Source organism: Armigeres subalbatus, chromosome 2, assembly GCF_024139115.2.
Source record: "Armigeres subalbatus isolate Guangzhou_Male chromosome 2, GZ_Asu_2, whole genome shotgun sequence".
NCBI lineage: Eukaryota > Metazoa > Arthropoda > Insecta > Diptera > Culicidae > Armigeres > Armigeres subalbatus.
In genome coordinates, this window is record NC_085140.1 from 303,448,258 (window position 1) to 303,473,474 (window position 25,217).

General features: G+C 39.4%; 1 protein-coding gene and 1 long non-coding RNA gene across 8 annotated transcripts in view; one reads left to right on the forward strand and one right to left on the reverse strand.

The window, feature by feature from the left end:
• LOC134212511 (calphotin-like) overlaps nt 1-25,217 on the reverse strand; it is a 314,355-nt gene that overhangs the window by 6,267 nt on the left and 282,871 nt on the right. For 4 of the 7 annotated variants that reach the window (XM_062690462.1, XM_062690457.1, XM_062690460.1 and 1 more), the window contains 2 exons: nt 16,352-18,547; nt 9,808-9,960 (listed from right to left, as the gene is read on the reverse strand). In XM_062690462.1, the coding sequence (XP_062546446.1) occupies nt 9,808-9,960; nt 16,352-18,547 (2,349 nt within the window). Of the gene's footprint in view, nt 1-9,807; nt 9,961-16,351; nt 18,548-19,660; nt 20,029-25,217 lie in introns of those variants that run through there. The other 3 variants (XM_062690463.1, XM_062690464.1, XM_062690461.1) reach the window with 3 other exon arrangements.
• Nucleotides 9,967-15,991, forward strand: LOC134212519 (uncharacterized). The gene is made up of 2 exons (XR_009979289.1): nt 9,967-13,083; nt 13,271-15,991. It is a non-coding gene; the product is annotated as an uncharacterized LOC134212519 (long non-coding RNA).

Consider the following 25,217-nt stretch of genomic DNA (forward strand, 5'->3'; position numbering starts at 1 on the left):
CTGCAAAAAGTTCAGAAACCTAAAATCAATGGTTTAAGACTTTTCCGATGGAATAAATTCCCAAAAAATAAGGATGTTCGTATTCTATACGATCAAAAAAGGTTTTTTATTGGAAAAATTCAAATTCTTTAAAGATATCATGGACAACTTTCCTCGAAAGCCTCTTCAATAAAGAAGAAAAAAATGGACAATTTTTTGAAGCAGATCTTAGAGTAAGCATGGATAAAATAAAATAAATTTAGGAGAAAAACTCTTGCCGAATATTTGAAATAACTACTGAAAAGACAATTTTACGTAAGTTTTGAGGCTACAAAAAGTTCTTGAAGTATCATCTAACATAAAATATGGAATCATAAAAAAGGCATTCGAAACAACTTTAATGAGAAACCTTTCGAGGACCTTCAAAAATAATTCATGAACACTATGTGAACCACGATGTGAGTCAATGAAGAATGGTATAAAAGGTATTGGACAGTCTCTACGTTCAATCTCTAGATAAATTTTCAGATTCAAACTTCATTTTTAGATCTACATTGCAAATTAAATCCCGAAAACTTTCATTGATTCAATCTGAAATCTTAATCAACTTATTAGAAAATCCAAATCTGATAATCAATTTGATTTGACGAATCTAATCTCTATATAACTCCTTTAGATGAATCACTGAATCAACTCTCCAATACATAGCTCTTATTCCAATATCTGAATAAAATCTTCAATTTTAGGTATCGAAACTCTAAATCTGCTCTTAAAAAAGTTGACAAATTATGGATTAAAATGCTGAAAGAATCATGAAGTGTGGGGGGGGATCATTAAAAACCCGCAAAAATCCGTTATGTAAATAGTGTACGGCCCCTTATATTAGGGTGGCTCAAATTAGTATGGGAAAAACCTTTTTCCTTTTTTTGATGGGCCGCCCTCTTATTCGGTTCTATTTGATGCCCTGATGCCCTGGACAAAATTTCAGCCAAATCGGTCAACGTTTGGGTGGTACTAAACTCGTTGGAAGTTTATATGCAGAAATGTATGCAGAAACATCCAAAAACAGTGAATTGCCGTTGGACGGCACAATTTACAATGAAGAACTATGATACTCATTCGAATATTGAAGAATTTAATACAGAATGTTATGCAGAAAACCGCGAGAAGATTAGAGTTTTCCCGGTTAAGTTATTATCATTTCTTCGAAGTGGGGTTTGAGCAAATTTCGTTTCTTTTACCTTTGAAAAGAAATAAATTCACCCCTACAACACTCCAGTAAAATGCTAATATCTTTGCTTAATGAACTCTAATCTTCTCGTGGTTTTCAGCATAACATTCTGTATTTAATTCTACAAGAACTGAATAAGTATCATGGTTCTTGATTGTAAATTGTGCAAAACAACTGCAAATCACTGTTTTAGGATGTTTCTGCATACATTTTTCCATATAAACTTCCAACGAGTTTAGCACAGCCCAAACGTTGACCGATTTGGCTGAAATTTTGTCCAGAGCATCAGGGCCCCAAATAGAACCGAATAAGAGGGCGGCCCATCAAAAAAATTGAAAAAGTGTTTTTTTCTGACAGTGTCGCCACTCTTAATTAGGTCTGATACAAATATTTAAAAACAATTATGTCTCCCTTCCCTCGGATTTTTTTTGGCCAAAAATTATATTTTGAGGGGGCAAGAACAAAAAATTTGGATGATTTTGAGGATTTTCAAAACATTCTTTAACAAATCTGATGAGTTTTACTGATTTTTTTCGTTTTGATATTTATTTTTTATTACCCCCTTGACCTTTCGGAGACCAGTAGGACATAATTTAAATTAAATATTTGTAACGGCCTTACATACACTCTGGTTTACATGAGATTTGTACAGTGACGGACAAAATAATAAGATCATTCTGTTATCAAATTTTCAAACAAACACATTGACTGTCTATTTGGAATTATTGAAAGCTAGAAATACTGGAATAAAAGATCGGTGAGGATGCCATCCTGTGTGCAATCGAACCGTAAAAAGCGATTCCGATTCGAGTTGTTTACTTTTTTCATCTATAAGAAGCAAGCAAAAAGTTCAAGTAAAGCCAGTATGATTTATACGATTTCATACCTTTTCTTACGTTGCCAATTAGACAGTTTTTCACACCGCCTGTCTCTGGCTGTAGTTGCTAGCGAATGTGACATCATATGAGGTGCCAAAAACAAGCATTCTAAGGGTCTGTCTCAATTGGAGAATTAAACTGAAATTAACTCAGATCAATCAAAGTTAATTGGCTATTTCCGGGGATTAAACCACCCGACTTGGACATTGATTTACAATGTTGTGAAAACTCATATGTGAATATGTACATTATGTGGAAGATATTGATTTGGAAAATGTATTGGAGGAAACCACTTTCCCTTCGATGGGACTCGAACCCATGTACGAACCCTACAATACGCTGGACTGGTGCTTTAACAAACTAAGCTACGAAGGACCTCCGTCGGCCTTCGCAACCTAGCGGCTACTGAACGAGCTCGAGATTCCCAAATTGGACGCATAGTCAAATAACTCGCAATCCATTTCTCAAGCCAACACTTCCACATGTGTGTAGTACACTTTCACATTAGAGGATCGTGAATATTTAGAATGTCTGGTGCAGGGAATCAATTTTTCTGGAATGCGCGTGCGAAACAAGCGACAAAAGCGAACCAACGACAAAGCTTTGTTTTTGTTGGAGATAATAATTACAAAGATCCGAACATTTTTGTCAGCAACAAAAAAGAAGACAATCTTGTTGCTAACTTTTCAACCCGTTATTTTGCATTATTTCAAGAGCAAATTTTGGTTTTATGCTATCATAGTTTCTGCTTTCATGCAAATATTCGAGAATCGAACAATGATTACAAAATTAGCATCGTATTTTCGGAAATATAAGAGCATGTAAGGCAAATGATTCTTGTCGTATTGTGTTCGGGTTCGGATAAAGGTTTGTCGCTAGGTGCGTTTGTCACTCAGTAACAAACTCTGTTGATGACAAAGAGTATATTGTTAAGCGTTGCCCGAATATTGATTCTCTGGTCTGGTGGCTATACACATTCTGGGTCATGGGTCCATCAGAAGTGGAGATTTTCGATTGGCCATTCCAGAACAGTTTCCTCGAGGGGTCATATGTGGCCATGAACATTGTGCAATGGAACATCAACAATATTGGTATCAAACTTCTTGAAATTAACTTTTGCGTATGCCCTTCATGATCCTAGGTTCACCACACAAGTTGACTCCGGAGTGGCCATTCTGGAACAGGTTCCCCGGGAGCTGAGGTTTGCCAAAAACATTTCTCATTGGAACCCCAACAATATGGGTGTCAAACTTCTTGAAATTGTCTCAAGTATTTATTTCTGATCTCTTTGGGTTCATCAAACCAGTTCACCCCGGATTGCCAATTCCGGAATAGGTTCCCTGAGGAGTCAAGAGTGTTCATAAACATTATCAAAGCCGCATTTTATTTTAAATCATTTTTTCTAGCAATGTGAGCAAGGAATGTAATTGTCGCTGAAAAATGCAAAAAAAAAGCGACAAAAGAGAATAGCGATAACTCTTTGTCCCCATCTGCAGAGGATAAAGACATTGTTGCGTTCCATTTTATTTGCAACAAACATGGAGAGGTAATTGTTGTGAACTTTTCAAACTGCGATAACTTGTATATTTCAGAAGTAAAACGCAAATCATGTCAACAGATGGTTAAGTTTATGTCTAATCTATGATAACTGATACTAATTGAACCGAAAACATCATCGCAAACCGACTACTTCTCAAAATGCGTGGCAGGCGATCATTGTCCTATTCTGTTGCAGTTTGGGACAAACGCTTATTGCGAGTTGAGTTTGTCCCAACATTTTCAAGAGAGGATAATGTTGTTGTCGGTTGTTCGATCCTAGGTGGCCTCTATCTGATACTACGAAAGTTTGTTCTAGAAATTTGCGCCTTTTTTTATAAACAATCCGTTGTAAAGTAATGTCCAGGGCCACTTTGACCCCAGAGACACTAAGTCATCCTTGGAAAGCTCCGAATCATTAGGAGCAGTAATCAATTCTTTAAATTCGTCATTCATTGTGAGAGCAAAATTAATGCAAGGGCTACCTGTTGGTAACTAGATGAGCTCGCTCACTAGAAGAAGAAGCTAGCTAATCTAATCAGTTTCGTCGTTCCAGTGCTGTGGAAGTTTTAATAATTTTGACACAGAAAACTTGCTCCAGAATGGCCACTCCGGAGTCAACTTGTCTGGTGAACCCAGAAGCATCAAGAACACACGCTAGAAATAATTTCAGTTTGATACCCATATTGTCGATGTTCCCTTGAAAAGTGTTCATGGCCACCTATGACCCTTCGAGAAACCTGTTCTAGAATGGCCAATTTAAGATCTGCAGGTCTGATGGACCCAAATCAAAATCAACTTGCTGATGAAATATCAAGAAGTTTAATACCCATATTGCTGATTACATATCGAAATTCACGATCAGTATAATCTTTGCAGGACATGTCCCTAGAAATCCGGATTTCCCGGTTATCCGAGAGACCAGACCAGTCCTATCAGAAAACAAAAAAAAAACAAAATTCTAAATCGAATAAGCCTAAAATGGTTGAAAACGGTTAAAAATTGCCTAGCCATTTCAGTTTCGTGGGTACTCGGGTACACGGTGCCGGCCATTCAAAGGGTAAAACAATGTCGGAACCCCTCCCTCCACCCCTTCTTGATCAAAATTTCAGTTAACCCGTACAATCGATTTTGGCCATCATTATTGTGGATATGACAAAGTTTCAACCTCCTGCTATGAAAATTAAATTTAATATTGCGAAATGAATTCCAAAATGGTACCCGGGTATCCAGCTGGCCACACAAGGGTTAAACTTAAAATTTACATATCAATAATTAGCGAATAACCCTGCTCGCAGAGCAAGATTACTTTTACTTTTGACAGATATCGAATCATTTTTCATCGATGTCTTATTGGAATTGCTGGGTAGCACCAGGCACCCAAATAACCAAAAAATTTTGTAAGAGTACGTTTCTCGCTTAATCAGCTTCACTGGGCTGCTTAAGCGAAAAATGTACTTTTAAAGGAAATTTTATTTACTTGGGCATTCTTATGACCGAGTGATTTTTTAATTTTTAATCCGTCACTTTTAAGCTTAATTTACCAAATGAGACAGACCCTAAACAGCACGCGTCGGACTGCGAATGGGGATTGTTACTTATATGACTTATATGACAGTAATCTCCGTTATCCATAAACATAAATTATAATGCTTATTAAAGGTATGAAGTATGAAGTTTTTACTACATGGAGTTAAAGCGAGTTTAAAATCCAACAGCTGGCAGTGGAATATAAAACAATATTTGGACGGAAATGGCCTTGAAAATGTAAAATAAAAATGGGGAAACACCTTGTGAGCAGATGAATAAAAATGGATTTGATTGGATCCGATGTAGAATGTTAGGAAATCAAATGCTGTCAAAATTAAAAGGAATTGAGTCTTAAATTAATAATTATGTGGGCACAGCATTTCTCATCCAACCGTCTGTTACGAGGCAGACCTTGAATCAGACGCTGAGAAAATGTAAAATCCTCATTCTTTGAAATAATGATGCTGCCAAAGAAAAATTACTTTTGAGAGCCATCGAATAATTCTTGATAGATTTTTTATTGGTTAGACTAAGTTTGAAATAACTTTGCTTTAAACAAAAAGCTGAATTAAGTTCTGGTTCTGTTCTCTCAAAATGACGGCTTCTTCAAGTGCCAATCTGTTTTGATCGACCCCAAGTAGGTTGAATGAACGCCGATAAACCGACTCGAGATAGGTTGGAATGGCTTGGATAAACGGCAAAAAATAAATTTAGGAAAATGATAAAGTTAAGCGGAGATAAATCCTTTGTTACCAAAAGAACTGTCAAACGTGTCTCCAAACAAGAGGTGACGTTATGATTTCAAAAACAAGAGATGTGTACACCCAGGTTTTTTACACGGTTTGGTTTTGGTCGTTTAAGACCTTCAGCGTCAATGAAGCAAAGCGTTAACCCCACGAAAAAATGCACAAAAAATCAAAGAAAATTCAGGGGGTATTTAAAAAACTGTGAAAGTTCAGGTTAACCGAGAAATTAATTAAATCCTACCGTGTAAAAAAACCTGGGTGTAATGTCATATGCACCTGGTACCTATACGAAAAAAATTCACCCAACATGCTTTTGCACATCCACTATAGAATTAACTCGAAAGCAACTGCGATCTAATGTAATGCTACGATTAGGCAGGGCTAGTGAATTGAGCACGTCCTTGAATTGAACATAGACCACGTACCATCCGGTCTGGTGGCGAATATTCTAGTAACACATTACGTCGCTTCTATAAGGTATCACAGCGGAATATACTACTACTGCTTACACTCCACAGCAGAATGGGGTGTCGGATAGAAGAAACCGATCATTAAGGCTGTGAACCATTCTCCTTGGTTAAAAATAACCCTGCTTCGGAGCATGGTTAGATTTGACAGTTCGATAGTTAAACTTTGCTCGCGAGAAAATTGGCGCCAAATCCATTTTGCTCCAAATAACTATCAATCTGTCAAAACACAAATGGGTCGACATCGGGGTAATATTTTAGCCACGATGGGAAAATAACCATCGAACTGTCAAATTTTAAATAAAAGTTAAACGAATCGGTGGAATGGTTCACATCCTAAGTGAAATGGCTCGGTGTTTACTATTGGACGCGGGAATGCATAACCAGTTCTGGGCAGAAGCATGTTACCTACAAAATCGTTCAGCAATAGATCGAACGCCTTTCAAAATTTAGCTCGGTAGGATCAAAATCATCCGAGAGGTGCGTTTTTAACAGCGATGCAACAATGGCGAAAGAATAGCGAAAACAATATTCAACAGAGAACCAGATAGGGGCCGGCGACTTCGTGGAAGGCCACGAAAACGCGGTGGAATGGGGACCTGGGGAAACTGGAGGCACATCGCCCAAGACCGACGATTATGGAGCTCTACAATACGCCAGGCATAGCTGTATCGACGCTGTAGCCAACCAGGTAGGCAACAATGGCGAAAACATTTGACGAAAATATCCAGCGATCAAGATCAAGATTTCTGATGGGACGACGAAGAATCTAATTCTACTCATGGAGTGTTCCTAGCAATGCATAATGTAATGGAACAAAGGTCGTACAGTGAAGCAATAGATACTCCTCAGAGCGTTGAAGCGGCCATGGATGATGATGTCAAATCGGGAGAACGATACGTGAGAGCTAGTACAGCTTCCTCCAGACCGCAAGGCAATAGGAAGAAAGCAATTGGATTTATAAGTGCAAAATGGATGAAAATCGTGCGCTATAAAGCCCGCTTGGTTGCGCAAGAGCTCAGACTATGACTTAGTATTCGCAACCGTAGTGAAACAGACAACATTTCAAACTATGTTGATCTTAGCCTCAGCAAGGAAAATGTTGACCAAACACATTAAAATAAAAACTGCATACCTATCGGCGCCTCCTGGCTATGAAATGGGGAATGAAAATCATGTTTGCAGATTACGACACAGCCCAGCCCTAGTAACATTTTGGTTTTATACTGGTTTTATCACACTCTTGTAGAGTAAATTATAGTCTTCAAAAGCTTAATAAAACTTAAAATGTTACTTGGGAGGGTTTGCCAGAAATCGCGCTCGATAGATAACGAACAACGATTAAAGAGAGGCAAAAACGTCTTCGAATCATAACAAGCCATGAAAACAAAACTATCGCACTTGTAATACAAATCGGAAAAAAAACTGATTCAGATAAGCGGCGGCCCCCACCGAGGGGGTTTGATAAAACGCGTTGTTCTCGCTCATTTTATGTTGGGGACCATTTGTTTTTGCATAGTTGTGTAAAACAAGTTGAAATGCATCATCAGAACCGGTGCCCTTCACAATTTGGGCTTAATAAAAGAAAATTTATTATGGGTTGTAGACCCCCCGAATCAGTTCATTATCGTAAAAGCTACCGAAAAACGTCTCTCACGGTATGCTATCTATCGAGATTGTATACATACATGATAAGTGAGAGATTTTCTCATTCTCCTTTGGATTCAAACATTGCAAGCTACCTATGTTTGGAATGAAAGGATTGATGAAGTTTTGACGGCCATTGGATTTAACCAATCACAAGCTAATCCGTGTCTCCACATAAAAGAATCCGCAGGAATGTACGTTTTTCTATTGATTAACGTCGATATTATAGCCCTTAACGTCAGTTCGATGGGTATAGCCCTTAACGTCAGTTCAAGATTACTACAATGGGAGATTTGATTTTTTTTCTCGGAATCCAAATCCGTTTGAAATCCGGACATTATCGTATCAATTAAAGAGAGTATTCGAAACCCCTGGTTCAAAAATTCGGAATGAGTGACGCCAAAACATCAAAAGGTGCTATGGATCCCGGCTTTCTCCAATAAAAGGAGAACAGTAAAAGTCCTGAAACTTATTGGGGCTTTGTTGTACGTAGCCGTAAGTACAATCCGGAAATTTCTATTGCCACCTCAATTTCAGGAAGACTGGTCAACGCGATAACCGAAGCCGACAGGAATGAAGCGAAGCGTATATTGCACTATCTCAAGCGTTTGATTTTGAACTTTCAAGTTTCATGGACATGTGATCGGATGGTCATGTTGCAAGCAAAAATGCATTGCAAGCACCGAAGCAGAATATATTGCGTTAGCGGAGTGTCTTCTGGAAGCACTAGTGGACTAGAAAACTTATGGACGATGTAGGAAAACAATTGGATTATACAATACCTGTGAAAGAAGATAATCAAAGTTGTATTGCTTTGACAAAAACAGATCGCAACAAAAAAAAATCCAAGCACATCGCGAGCTCAGTTTCGTGAGGGAGTAAATAAACAGTTTGTATAAGAGTAGTAATCGACCATTTCGACTATCATCCGGTCCGAGGTCCAAGGTCTGGGACAGCGTTATTACAGAACTTCTAGAGCAAGTGGAAACAATTTGCTGCCTTAGTCTGTCTGTCGAATATCATTCACCTAGTTTGAACAAATCCGTTACAAGCGATGAAACTGAAGAATCTCCTCATGGCCATTGGAATCAAACCGATAACTGGTGAGGAGGAGTATTGAGTCAACCGGCTTGATAGTTAATCATACGCATCAAACAGGCAACACTCCACAGTTTGACATGTAGTTTCTACTTCCGTTTTATATAAAAAATATAATAAAATATTCATTCAGTTTCGTTCTCAGCTCGGAGTAACATGCGTTTGCTTTAATTTCTCCGAACCCCTACTATCAAGTGAAATTTATTCTAGCAAACATTGTTCCTGAAAGATATCAGGCGGGTACAAGCAGGATGGGTGCGTTGAAAACAATTCAATTGAGGATCAAACTCGTCGTCTTCGAAATAGTAATCAAACATTTTTATTCACGATCCTAGCTAGAGAACACCAAGTGAATCTTGCGCTACATGACGTTTTCTGCCGTTGAAAATTTACAAACCAGCAACACGTCCACGTGGTTTTCTAAATTTGTCGCTATATTCACGAAGAAAATTTAGCGGGAGATTTATGCTCAGAAATAAAACAATTTCAATAAGCATAATTTGCAATAATCAGTCGTTTATGCCCATTTCTTTCAAGTAATTTTAAGGTTGTTATTCTTATTCAAAGTTCATTTATAAGAATTGAATTAACTTATCAGTAGAACCATTATATGACCTTATAAAAAACATAAGATGAAAGAATCCAACGTGATTCATCATAAACAACAATCATCATTAAAATCAAACCTCACTCACCTCCTTCTTTTTGTGTTCGGTATCACCGTTCAAGCTCTCCGTGGTGGACGTCTCGTGCACGCCATTCTGTCCGTTTTCCAGCGTCGTGCCGTTTTCGATCGTTCCGTTCTCTGTGCTGGTTCCGTTCTCAACGGCGGCGGTTCCGTTTTGCTGCTGTTCGTAATTCACACAATAGCGGATACATATTGTGATAGGAGTTCGGACAGGACACACGCGAGCGAAACGTGAGGAAAGATGTAGAGAGAGAGAGAGAAAGAGCAAGAGAACAAAAAAACCGGTGGTGAGGTGCGGGTGCACTTTGATATGTACAAGATTGATTTATGCATCTTTTTTTTTTGATTCACATGGAAACAGGAATGATGAGCTAGAGAACGGATTGTGAGTTTGTAGCAGAAATTCTTATGTAAGGAAAGGATTTGAAGGATAGTAATTTACTAACTCTAGTAGTAGGAAACACGCTAGGAATGACTCAAATCTACAATAACCGTAACCAATTGATTAATAATGTTCGATTCTAATGGTTAATTTCATCCACCAAAAATTACCACTCAATAGCTACACAGAACGTGATAAACGAAGAACTAGAAAAGCTCGTACGCAAAGGAACTGTTACTCTGAACGAATAACAAACACTTTTAAACTTGGTAGATTCAATCATTTGTCTTGATGTGTCTTTTAGATTACTTAAAAGCTTTCATTATTATTAATGTTATTACGACGTAGGTTACTAAACATTTATTGAAGCAATTTGAGGAATAGTAGGGATTATTTTTAATTATGGAAAAAGGCTTAGGGACTTCACAGAACGTCTGATGGACAACACGGTACAAGCGTCACACATTCAAAAGTGTTGGAATTGAACGATGTTAGGTAGGTTGCATTGCAGTTACAGGTAATTTTCGGAAAAAGTTTTTCGATTAGGGATTAGTTAAAAGTAACGCTTGCACTTTGACATGGACATGGACACAAATAAAGGACATGTAGTTTTTGGGAAAGCCGATCGGAACATGGATGGTAGGATGACATCACTGTTGCACGCGAGTGAAGCTTCGTTTCAGCTTCTGTCCACACATGAATGCATTGTTCCGCAATTAGCCGTATCCTTCGTCTTGCTGGTTTATGGGCAACATGATCCAGCAGAGAGCTAGCAGTAGCAATTGGTTGCGCACATGGAATGGTTCACAATCACACGGGTATACAATGTTTGACACGGGCCGTCGTTCCACTAGTCAATGCAACTATTCTAATAATTAACAGCAGCCTCGAATGCGTTCTACTTCTATGCTTAATGAAACTAGTGGGATGGTATGATGACGGGACACGTTCAGCGCCTGGACATACAGTGATGAGTAGGTTGGTTGCGCGATGGATTCGATGAGCATTCTTTGTTTCAATCACGATATGGTAAACTACTAATACCGGAAGGAAAATAACTCACTCACTATTTAGTTATAGGGCATTCCCAAGACCAAACTTTGAAAACAATAATTAAATAAATCTAAGTAAACGTAAACATATTGAATGAATAAAATGGCTGTACACCGAATTAATGAGTTTCGCTGTTCATAAAACTATAATATTTGAAGACTGAATAATATCATGAGAAATATTAAATGACGCCATGAAAACCTGCAATTCGAATCCTTTTAAGTCACTTACAATCACAGATGGTAAATATCAGCCGAAAAAGAGCAATCGTGATTACTTCACAATAGCTGGCTGCTCTCCGGCATCATTTCCACTTGATGGTTACTTGCTCGCAGCATGTCTTGTAATAACGGTATCCAGGAATGTGATTGTGAAAATGCGTTTGTTTACTTCAACAATTGTGTGTAGCCAAACTTCCCCTCATGAGAGGAAAATGTGATTTCGATGGTGTAGAAAATAAGATCCATCCTCAATTTTGAACCAAAACGTAACTTGAACTTGCCATCGGACAACTTCAAGTGAATCAAAGTAATAGAATGGATCTCAACGTTGACCTTTTAAATCAATTAATAAGCCAGTTATGTTATCCAGTTTTTCGAATGTTACACCACTCAGTAGTTGAGGATATTCTCTAACAAAAACGCATGTAAATAGGAGTGAATAAATTTTCATAAACAAATTAACACAAAGCAGTCAAAAAGGCATTTGGTGCGAATCAACAGAAAAACAGCCATTTACGAATGAGTCACCGTATCAGTTTTTTTTAACAAATCCACGATGTCCCCATGATGTTCATTGAGCCACCATAGATTTCGGTCACATGTACTTCCCTATTTTTCATGATCTATTTGATGATGGTATAAAATCACTGGAGTTCTGTTATGCCTATTAGTTTGTTTATGATCTTTGAGACCACGTTGAATAATAATCGAGGACCAGAATTAATCAAGTTGAAGCATCAGCGTTTTTCCAATGCAGTATCATGGTTCTGATCAATTGTTATACCGTATTGGGACTTTGGAGGTTTCTATCAGCCCTCTGATGAAGAATAGTAATCTCTTTTCGAAAAATGCCAAACTATGGCATGATAGATGTTCCGAGTCGTCAATACTTTCAAACAGCTTCAAGTGATACCGGCTCTGAAAAAAATCTAGAATTTGGCGAGTAAGTACGTTTGACGAATGAAACGCTTAGACTTGTTCACAATTAAAGTTCAAAATTTCAAAATGTCCTCCATTTTTTAATGTTCCTAAGATTAGAACATGCAGATTCACCACAAAATGGTTCAGGACTGGAAAAACAGGAAAACTATTGCAAAAATACTGGTTCTCTGCTCAACTTTTACTTAGTTCCAAATATAAAAGCTGGTATAGTATTTGGGAACAGATTAGGGACTTTTTTCTTTCTTTCGCGAACTATCAATGATGAGTTCATGACCGGGAGTCGTAATCTAAAGTTTGGGAAGCCATGGATTAGAGCATTCCGGTACATCCTGATCCTGAACTTTAGTTTGGAAATGCACTTGCACATGAGCTATTCATTCCTCGGCCAGTCACGCCTGCTCTAATGTTTTTTTCTGTCAGTCATTATTGTTTGTGATCAGTGAATTGATATTTATTTTGTTTAAAATACAAAATGTCCTTTTAGGACTCCTTCGAAAAGGTTTGAATCTTTTTGCTCTTCAAAGCACTCTACTCTGCTTTAAATTAAATCAAGTGGCCAAATGGTTGCATGTGGAGCAAAGCCTCCAACTCGGCATGTTTCTCATTGCAATTATTGATAAAGTTTTTTTATTTCAACTTCTTCGGGCCAGGGTTCTTTCGTTTTCGATCACCATAATAATGCAGCGTATGACATTCTGGTTTTCACAATCCACCTTTAATACATTGAATAATTTTTGTGTTCAACTCCACTTTTTACTGAGCGTAGTCTTGCTTATCCATAAAGCATTAGCAGCAATGCTCAATGCTTCTTCAAGAAGTAAGTTCCAATTCAGCTTAGTAGTGTAAAGTCGAACTCCAAGATGCTTCACTAGGTTTGAAAGTTTCAAATCTGCGAATTTCAGTTAACCTCATAGTTATTAACTGTGGAAGGGGGAATAGTGCCATTTTACATAATGACGTTTGGCATTAGACCATTTGGCATAGCGACAATTTGGCTGTGTTAAATACAGTTTGGATTAACGACCATTTGGCATAATGCCACACTAAAAAAAGATTAGATGACCCCTTCTTTAAAAATATGCATTTGCTCGGAATAATTCGAAGCGTATGATTCCTCCTGGGCCCTCCTTAGCCGTGCGGTAAGACGCGCGGCTACAAAGCAAGACCATGCTGAGGGTGGCTGGGATCGATTCCCGATGCCGGTCTAGTCATCTTTCGGATTGGAAATTGTCTCGACTTCCCTGGGCATAAAAGTATCATCGTGCTAGCCTCATTATATACGAATGCAAAAATGGTAACCTGGCTTAGAAACCTCGCAGTTAATAACTGTGGAAGTGCTTAATGAACACTAAGCTTCGAGGCGGCTCTGTCCCAGTGTGGGGATGTAATGTCAATAAGAAGAAGAAGATTATTCCTTATCTACAAGTACGTAAGCTCAAATTAAAGCAAATGAGCGAATAATTCATTTTTTTTTTCAAGCACACAATTCCCAACGCGAAAGATTAAACATCTCATTCTTCAAACACAGGCATTTTCTTGGAAGAAGAACATTCCTCCATTTGAAGCACGCATTTTCCCATTCTTCATTTAAATCTCGATTTTTTTTACATTTGGCTGAAAGAGTAATTTACTCCTTGAAAAACACGCTTGTCCCCAGAATAAGGCAAAAAGACTAATGGCTCTTGTAAAGTTCGCATTTGCCTGGAGATTTTATAATTCTATTAATTTGTATGCCAAATGGTCGTCATGACAAGTAGCCCTTAAATCATTGTGATTATTTTGGTCAAATGGTCATTATGTCAAATGGTTTTAGGCCATTTGGGAAAGGTACCCCACTGTGGAAGTGCGACAATGTCTCACCCGGGGGAGCGATGGCCGTCAAGAGCGACAAGCACCAATCCAGACCAAGAGTGAAACTCATCGTTAAAGATTTGTCGGCAGGATTCATTGAAGATTCCAGTATCTGAATAACTTCTTTCTCGTGACGATAATTTGAATAACATGAGATTTAGTCCGTAATCAGAGCTCAACCAATGCCGTTGATAAACTGTACGGTTATTCATTTCACCGATAAGTGAACCCAGAGTGTAAACCCGGTCATATCGCCCGACTCAGTACAATATGACCACCCTAACCCAGAATCCCAAGGTGTCAGTCGACCCGTGCCGAGGGGATGAATGGCCCGGGGGTTGAAACAATTGGCCAGGCAGTTAACGGAGACTGTAATGCTGGGTAGACACCTTTTTGGTGGTGCATTACGGAGTAAGATCTACCACACTGTGCTATAGTCCTTACTTTTCGTGTTAATACTTATGAGTGATGGTCGGAAGAGTATGGAATGACTATAATTTGCTTATAGATGTCCCATCTTTTACACTTTTTGGATGGAGTCAATGGAGTAAATTATAAAAAAGTAACTCAATCATTTAGACTGGTTTCGAAGCCGACGACATGAATGTCCAAGCTCCAGAGCGTTGATTTATTAGAAAAGAAGCGGATACGAATTTGGTGGATCTGCTAAACCCTCTGGTTGATTAGAGCTCTGTGTAAAGGTAAGATTCCGAAATGCCAAACGCAATAAAATCAGATCTCTATGCAAAAAAGAAGTCGGAACTCACTTCCGAAGTGATTAGAAAAATGCATTGCTCCAAAACGAATCTTACAAATGGAGTACACTGGATTTTGTTTTTACACGATTTACATTTTCTCAAATTTCCACTCATCCTAAATGCTTAACGCATATTAATTGTCATGTGATTTTTCTTCGATTTATTCTGGATTTTTTGAAACATGTTGGGAAGAGTTTGGTGGTAAATTGAAGTCACACGATTAAAAATACGAGCGAAAAAAAATCGTGTAAAAACAAAATCCTGTGTATTTGGAAAGATGTTCTGGATTATCCAAAAATCTATATGTTAGCCGTCTCAGGAGAATGAACAACAGCTGTGAATGCATAGTCAGGTCGCTATCTATCGATGAGTAAAAAGCGCTTCACAAATCGCATTTTTAAAAGAGTTGAATCAAATTTATGCTATATCACTGGACAAAATCCAGTAAATATTTCCATGGATTACGTACTATTGTTAAGGTTATTACCAAGATTTTCAGTAAGCTTTGTTGATCTCAGTTTTGGTTATCAGTTCAAAATAAATTCATTTATAAAAACTTTGTTAGTAATAATGACTAATGATTAGGATCCAAAACGAATTGTCACACTTTAGAAGTTAGAAAACAACACTAATTAAGTGTACAGCACTCAACCTAGATTATATACTAAACAACAGTTTTATCTTCAAACAGAAAACGTCAAATCCATAAACACATCAAACTTTGTACAAACGTTTCCGTCGAAGTTTTGATTGGAATGCCGTCGTGGTGCCGCAAGAATTTTGTGCATGATATATCGGTAACAGACATCAATCTCCCGTAAAAATTCGCAAACCAATAAATTCCCCCTCCTTTCTTCCGCACTAAACCATATAGAAATCTCTAAAAATAACAATTTCCGAACCGGACCCCAATCAAAACCCATTGAACGTAATGTACAGCCAAAAGTAGGAAGCGAAAACGAATAAGTGAAACGAAACGAAAATCAACACGATGTGTTCCTGGGCCTGGTGTGGTGCGGTGGGGTTTTTTGGTCGGACAGGAAGAGATATTCATATTTTGTTTTAGAAGGCGCAGTAGTAGAGCAGAGATGGGTAGCGAGCGGCAAATATACAAAACGAGACAAACAAATGGCACTATTTTAGAATAAAAATGATTGTTAAAAACTAGTTTTATAATTAGGGTAAAAAACGACAAACAAAACTCACAACTCGGGAAAGTTTTATGGTGAAAGGCAAAGAGAGACGAGCAGAATACCAGAAGGGTATCCGGAATCAGAGTTTTTTTTTTCGGTTGGTGGGTTGATTGGCTGATGTTGGTTTTTGGTTTTAAGAAATGGTATTCACCTTTTTGACAACAATTTCCGTCGCTTCGGTTGGCTGCGGCGCCGGCGCCTCTGATTTTTCCTTCTCTTCAACCACCTGTTCTTCTTTCTTGCTCGATTCAGGAACTGGGGCCGTCGCCGTCGCTGCCGCCACGGTCACCTGCTCTGCCGCTGGTTCGTCTGCTACGACGGTTTCTTTCTCAACCGTCGTCGTCGCCGCCGCCGCCGATTCCACTTCAACTAGCTTTTCTTCAGCTACTGGGGTGATCTGAGCTTCTGGTTTCGGTTCGGAGGTTACTGGAGCGGATTCTGGAGGCGTAGGGAGTGTGGAAGGTTCGGGAGCAGCAGGAAGAGACTGTTCGGTGGCTTCGATGGAGGTCAGCGTGGCCGAGGGAGACTCTGGCGGAGGAGGTAAGCTCATGGCGTCACTCTGGGATAGTGTGGGCGGTGATGGAAGCGACTCGAGCGAGTTCTGTGGAAGCGGGGAGGAAATGTCGACGGAGAGATTTTGCTCGTCGGCACCGGTGGCATCGGTCGGGGCGGCAGCTGCAATCGTGGGCAGTGGTGATGGAAGCGAGTCGGGCACTGGCTCATCATCGGTTGCTGGAGGCGGCGGTGGTGGTGGCAGATCGTCGATTGTGTTGCTGATTTCGTCGGCTTCTGAGACTGGTTCTGGCGCTGGGATGAGTTCTTCTGATTTTGGTTCCTCGACTGGTGTGGGTACGGCTGCTTCTACGGTTGCGGTTACCTTTTCAACCAGTTTTTCTTCGACGGGTGCGGGAAGCTCTTCTGCTGGGGCAGGACTGTCTTCTACGGGAGCTGGTGTGGATTCTACGGGAGCTGGAGTTTGTTCAACTGGTTTCTCTACAACAGCAGCTGGCGCAGTTTCGACGGATTTTACTTCTACGGGGACGACAGTTTCCTCGACTGGCGCTGCTTCAACGGGCGCTGGCTCTGATTCGACAGGCGCTGGCGTTGGCTCGACTGCCTTTTCTTCAACAGCAGCCACAATTGGTTCAACAGTTTTCTCTTCCACTGGAGCCGGTACTGGTTCTACTGGTGCGGGTAATTCCTCAGCTTTCACTGGCTCGTCAGCAACCTCAACAGGTGCTTGAGCTTCCACTGGGGCTTCGTCGACAGGTTTCTGTTCTTCAACAACTGGGGCTGCAATTGTTTCTTCTACTTTATCGACGGCCTTATCCAAAATTTGTTCAACAACTTCAGAAACTGTTTCCTTTAACTCAACAGCGGCTTCAACAGGGGCAGCACTTTGCACAGCTTCAACAACCTTTTCAACAATTTCCTCTTCAACCACCGGTGCAGGGACTTCCTTCTTTTCTTCTTCAACTGGCACTGGGGTTGCTTCTACTGGTTTTTCCTCAACTTTTTTGACGACTACTTCCTCAACTGGCGCTGGGACGGCCTGCTCTTCTACTTTCTGGACAACAACCTGCTCTTCTTGTTTCTGTTCCTGCTTTTCAACCGGCAAGGAAGACTGTTCTGGGATAGAGTTGAGGGAATCGGGTTCGGGTTCGGTAGCAACCTGGGACATGGAAGCTTCTGCAAATACCATCACCTGGGAGGGAGGAGGAATGGAGGGCAGAGGAGGTGGAGGTGTGCTATCACCATTATCAGCGACGACAACCGGTTCAACAGAAGCAGGTTCAGCAACGACTTCAGCTACTGCCGGCGCAGCTTCGGTCGCCACTGGCGCCACTTCCGCTGCCGGTTTGTCGCTTACTACTTCGGTTACTGGTTTCTCAGTTTGCTCAACAACAATAGGTTCGGATTTGATTTCAGTCTCAACGGCGGCGACTACTTCCGCCGGCAGCGTCTTTTCGACTGCGTTTGCTTTGTTTACCTCAACAACGGCCGGTTCGACCACTTTTTCAACCTCCTGGACCGGTTCCGGTTCTGGGACGACTGGGGCGGGGGCGGCGACTACGGGCTTTTCCTCTTCGACCTTCTTTTCCTCTTCTGCGGGTTTGCCATTCTCAGCAGCCACAACGACGGGGGCAGTTTCGGTGGCCGGGGTAGTCTCAGCGGTGGCGGGGGCAGTCTCTTGGGCGGGCGACGCGACGACGGCTTCTACGACTGGTTCCTCAACGGCTTTGACGACCTCAGCAGCGGTAACTTCGGCGGCTTCGGGTTTCGTCGGGGTGATTTCACTCGTCGCAGGGGCAGCGGCCGCAGCAGCAGTCGCAGCATCTTCGGTTGGCTGTAATTGTAGAAGCAGACGGGTGTCGTTGATTAGACTTAGAGTAACTACATTGGATTGGATGATATGCATGGTTGGATGGAAAATAAGATCGAGTGTAGTCACCCACGGTAAAAGAGAGAGAGATTAAGAGGAGATAATTTCCGTACACCCACGAGTCGTCCATTTATTTAGCAAAAGACGTCAGTGGAAAAACTGTTTGCAAAGATGGGGAAAGGTAAGGCGCAGTTTTTTTTTCTAAGCACAGGAAGTTGCCAATAAAATTTGAGACCATTTGGATAAGCGATGGATGCGGGGCGGCAGTTGGGATGAATAGCAAAGCCAATCACATACCACCTACGAGTCATAAATTTCTGCCACAAGGCATGGTGGTCGCAGAAAGCAATGAAAAGCAATAAGCAATGATTTGTAATGGTAAGGGAATGGGATTGCATGCCTTTGTACATTTTTTATACAATTTTATACAAATTAATCGGATCGGGTTGGGGGATATGGTGTATCTTGTTTAACATATTTCAAATAGTGTATACACAATAATAATCTCCTCAATATAATTTTCCCAATGTTTTTGAACTGTGTTGTTGCTTCATCATAAACATATTGATAAATATTTGTAGGAAAAAAACTTTTTTGGCGAGGTGACTTTTAATAAAAAGAACTATTTCACCATCTGCTATACGAAGTATGATTGCATTTAATTCATAGTTATTTAAACTAAAACAGTTCATTTAGAATTTCAATGTTGGAATATCATGTTGCAGTGAACTTTTTAAAAATACAAGATATCGATCGAAAAACTGAACCCCTCCTCCACTAAAAACATTTTAAGCACTTTGATCCTTTTTTCCTTTTTCTTTCTTCGATGCAAATTCCTTTTGTCCATTATTTTCACTTGAGTTCATTTTAGCAATTCACTACGAAAGTTATTCATTTTTATTGCAAACATCAGCTCAATAGAATCAAGTTTTTGCTGGAGCAAATGCATTCTTTACTGTGGGCAATTTCATCTGGGTCTTCTCTGCTATATTATCTTCTGACTATACAAGTCCATTTTCCAGCACATAATCTCACAGAAAAGCGGTAATCCTTCAGCATCGAAACAATCATAATCACCTTAACGGCTCCCATCACGAAATATGCAGTCAGGCAACAAACGACAACACTGATCACTATTACCACCAAAATTTTGACGGATTTGCGGGTTTTCTTTGTGGCCAAAGAAAATCCTAAATGCGCTTTTCTTCAAATATGCAACGGTAATTAAATCACAAACGTCCGACAGGAATCGGGATATCAGTCCTTCTCCTCTTATCACAGATCACAGAAAAGGCACAGGGTATACAGGAGGGAATCCTTATCGCACTTTTTGAATGTCCTCTTGGGTTAGCTCAAGATTTTTTTTGTTGTTCACGGTTAACGAAATCTTCGTTTAATCCTATGGTCTCTTCTCCTAGACGGGTTAACAGCTTAGCAGAAACTGAACTAGCGTAGCCGGCGTACAATTTAATTTATATGGCAGCGTGTAGGGGTTCGCGGTTGCGTCGTGTCACCAGCCCCAAACCGTGCCCCGGCGCAGCAGCAGCAGCAGCGGCAGGAGCAACATTCGCTTCTACGTATGCACGTACGTACGTCTTCATCGTCGGCACGACACAACAACAGCAACAAATACCCACGCCGAAGGAGAAAAACTGCTGCTGCCGGCCGATGCGCCCGCCTTTCGCGGACCGATGGATTTTTTGTATACTAGTGGTTTGCAAATTTTTCTGCGAATCGCGATTATCTTTTAAATGTTGTAGATCGAACGGAAGTGCTAACCGAAAGTATCATGGGAAAGTGACAACATTCTAACTAAAGTGATTTGATTTTCCTTACGAAGGAGCTTAGTAGTTGTTGAGTTGAATTGGTTGTTGCAATAACAGTAATATCTATAAATTTAAATATTCTTTCTATTTTGTAAATATTTTTTTATTCGCAGATAAATTGTACACTTACTTACGGATACTAAGTCAATTGCAAAGGAAACACTTTGATTTTAAATGACAATGATCTTCCTAGTTATTACAATATTTGATCAATTTCCGGATTCCGTTGAGTTCAGATTCCTCCCAAATAGCCTATCTATTACCAGTTGAGTGAAATCAAACCAGTGAGAAATTGTTATGCCAAAACCCGAAGTGAAAACCTTTTTGATAGTATATAATGTTTTTCAGGAAAATGTTCATTAGGGCAAATATTTATATTTTAACACTACTTTTGTCACTCGTATATTTGTCTTCGACTTTTTTTTAGATCAGATGACTATTCAAACCACAGCTTGGATCTGTATTTTGTTATATTATGATCTGAGAGTTATGATCGTATATGTATTTTATGTTATAGATAGGGTTACTGCTCCTGGACTTCATCTCAAAGCTCATCTCATGAGAAACAATGCAATGAAAAGAAATTTGATTTCTCATTTTTGAGAGCAGTGAGCACGTTGTTAGCAAAAAAAGCGACGTAATTGGTGTTGTATTTCTTTGTTTCGCAATCAGATGAATATATGTTTAGTGGGATGGAAACGAAAATGTTCAGTAACGGTAAATTTTTTGTCGAGATTTCAGAAAACTGTGCCTTGTTATAGATAATCGAGTCTCATTAAAATATTGATGAAGCTTCGGCGAGAGAATCACCGAGTTCCAGTAAAAAAATACCGCTTTCTCGGCCAAAACTTTCAGGTTGGCAAAATAATGTAAGTGTGTTAACCTAAAGTGATTAAAGAGATTCCTAATAAACATAATTTTACTAAAGTTTAGTTCAGGTGGACCGCAACCCGTATGGTTTGCGAAACAGTGCTGTTGACGGTAGACGACGAACTTACTGCGATAACTTGTCGCGCGGTCACAGGACCGGCAGGCAGTGGAGAAAAGAAGCACCAAAGATACACCAAGAAGTGGGAAGCGCGTGTGTTTGGTCACACCAACAACCAAGAGGATTCTGTTGACTGATCTGGTGTGTTGGCCCCCAATAGATATCGGCCGGAGACGTCATTGGACTGAGCGTCAGCTACGTTTAAGTGGTTGTTGCTGCTGCTGCCGCCGATGCGATGATTGGAGATGAACGAGGAAAACGTCTCTCTCTCGTTTTTCGGAACCAGAACTAGTGCGATTAGGATGAGGTGGCAGTGCGCTTGTCAATGCGTGCTCGAGAACAGGACCGCTTATCCGTTGGAAGTTGAATAACGAGTAATTGATAAATTGCAAGAGTTTGGCTCATTGAAATTCTTTCCTTTAAGCAGAAAAGTCCGTAAATTATTCAAATATTAAGGGCATTTTTTCGAATGCAGATGAATTTAAAAAAACAAGACAGCTATTTAAAAATGTGAAACATATTGATGAACAAAACCATCATCTATCGGATTCGTTGAAATCCTTTTGTAAAATTGTTTTTTCCTGGTGGATCTACGTACAAAAGTGCATTCTGTTTCAAATCGGCCTTAGCAAAATCTGGGTCATCATTTGTTAGTTCAAAATAAAGTAATCTGTCCAAAACAATGACCCTTTATTCGGAGGAATTTCGGGGCGACATTGATTTTCGCCTTTCTTGAAACGAAGATTCCTCTTCTTAAGCAAACCAGTTTGGGTAATTAATACGAATAGTTTTGGAACTGGTTTGCGCAACAAAGTGACAAATCGCCATTTCAAAATTCAGGTTCTATTCAGTTATCGCCTATCGGAAAACTGTGCACCGCTACTGTTGCGACTTTAAATACCCGGATGCAGGTTCTAAAAAAAAGTACGCTGCGATTAATTCTGCAATGTGATGTGACCGACTAACGCCGAGGATTAGTATGCTGACTAGGCCATCGTAAATAGCAGCCAACATCGTCGCCCGCTACGCAAAAAGTGTTTTTGAATGTTTATTGATAAGAAGAATCACGCCTTCATATTTGAATTGTTTGTTTTATAAAGTGCACATGTGGCAAACATTTGATTTTGGAAACATCTGAAAGTACTTTTCAATCTCTCGGTTTCTTAGGTAGGCGAAAAACACATATTTTGGCAAAAAATAAAACAAATTATTATGTATCGTTTGATTGAAACTACAGACGAATACGCACCTTGAACTACATTTTTTGTGTCAAAAGTAAATCTTTGGTTTTAATTTTCATTAAAAATATTTTTCTAAAGTTTTCTTCGGACTTAACTAATTTCGCAGAAAAATGATTCATTTGTCGTAGGAACGATATCGGGGTACGTGATACTGATCATATATTTATCTACACGAATCTGGACATTCCAGAGGATTAGCAAGATTGCAGAACTGTGATAAAGCTTGAATGCATATGATCGGCGTTCTACGTAAAAAAAGAGACTATACAATTTTAATTCGTCTCACACGCCGACTTTATTTTTATTTTTGATAGAGACTTGCCAATCATCTTGAATGCGCTCATTTAAAAGTAGTCACATAAAAAACGTCTAGCTAGCAAATTGTTGTGGTACCTAAAATTGTGATATCTATGAGAACGTAGTGGAATTTAATGGGATAGTACGTCAAAGTTACAATCAAGTGGTGGAATTAAATGGGAGAGTACGGATTAGTCTTATTTATGACAATTGAAAGTCTGGCATGTGGCTGTTATGCGAATAAATATCAAGGTGGGACAACACAAGTGGGTTTTGATCTTCAAATTTCTAAAATGAAGCCTTTACTAGCTTTTTTTTAAACAGGAGACAATTTTTAGCTAATTTCTGAAAGAAAATCAAAATGGATACAAATCGACATTATGTAAATCTGGGAATGTAAGTTTTTTTTATGTGTTTGAGTATCCAACGACAAACACGTTGTCGCTGAGGGATTGATGGAAAAGTTTTCCAGGAAAACATCCTTGCCTTGGCCTCTCGTAAGGTGGTTGGTCTAGTCAGTGGCGTAGCCACGGGGGTGATTTTGGATATAACCCCCCCCCCCCAGACCCAAAATTTTTGGAAGAAAAAAAAATGTTCAGAAAATCCCCCCCCCCCCCCCCAGACCAATTTTCTGGTTACGCCACTGGGTCTAGTCCAACATTTTCAAGCTAGGGGCTAATTTTCAGAATGATCAACCTGGCGGGCCAGAAAATATTCGATTCATATTTTTTATACATTTTGAAAATACATTTTATCAGAATGACATTTAGTTTAAGAAAGGCTAAAAAAATATTAAGAGATACTAAACACGATTTTTTTTCGTTTGAACAATCTTTTTTGTGTGCTAATTTTCTTTTTCTTTTACGTAACAAAACATTGAATGGTTGGCTTCTTTCCAATACTCGATGCATAGAGTAATGCGGGTCAAGTTTGCGTACGGGATAAGAGTGCGCACTAGGATTCTCTAACAACATGAGCATAATAATTTGTCAACACTGTATGTTCTTGTCATAAGGCTACCGGATCGTATGGGAACATGAACGTTTCCGTGGTTGTTACAAGAGATGTTTAGATTGAAACTCATTGATGCATTGGAGGTTAATTATCACCATTTGAAACATTCCAGGTACATTATTCACGTCAGTTAAGGACCTGACCTGTGTTCTAAAAATCAGCGAAAAGGCTTGAAAATTTATGTTAAAAGGATCCGCGTTTACCAGCATATTTAACAGATTTGCATGAACTGCTTTATACAGATTAGAAAAATGTATCAGTTTTCGATAATCAATTGTGCCAAATTGTTTCAATTTTGTTTCAATAATTTGCATGTTGGATAATAAAATTGCCTTGCAGCTTTATGTTCAAGTTATGGAAATATTTAGTGACATCTACTATAAAAGCTTCAGTCATCCATTCAGGATCATGCAGTGGCATTGGGTTTGCTTTATCATGTAAAAATAGTCTGATTCCCTTTCGAAGAAAATAAAACCTCTCAAGCAAGGTACCACGGGTCAGCCAACGAACTACGCAATAACACAACAAATCTGCGTATTCTGCTTCCATTTCCGTCAATATAATTTGGAATTAGTAGTGTTTGAGTTTTCTCGCGTAGGTAAAGATATTTTTCTTAAAAACAAGCATCGCTGTATCACGAGTATTAATCGTTTTTGCACATATATTTTCTTTGTTGATGAAATATATGATCGAAAAAATTCTTTACTGGTCCACTGGGTGTTATGTGTCCGGTTCGTTGTATCATGCTAGGTGTTAAGTGTTCAGTCTGTACGACCTCTGGTCGAGGACGGTGTTTCTGTCTTTTTCTAAAAAACCCTGATTAATCCACCTAGCGGTGTTGGTGCCTTTCACGTGCAAAAAAAAAATTGAAAAATATGAGTGAGTGTTTTTTAGCGTGTTTTGCGCATAGAAAATAGTATTTTGGCCATAATTTCTGATCCCATAGTCCAATCTGGCCAATTTTCAATAGCAAACAATGGGACAGGATTCTCAGTCAAATGGAACTTGTTGCGAGTAATTCGGCAACTGCTAAGTTCCAAAAAGTGTGTCTACAAAATTTTGTACACATACACACATACACACACACATACATACATACACACAAACAGACATCACCTCAATTCGTCGAGCTGAGTCGATTGGTATATAACACTATGGGTCTCCGAGCCTTCTATCAAAAGTTTGGTTTTGGAGTGATGATATAGCCTTTACGTATACTTAGTATACGAGAAAGGCAAAAATGCAGTGTGCAGAGAAGCATCACAAGT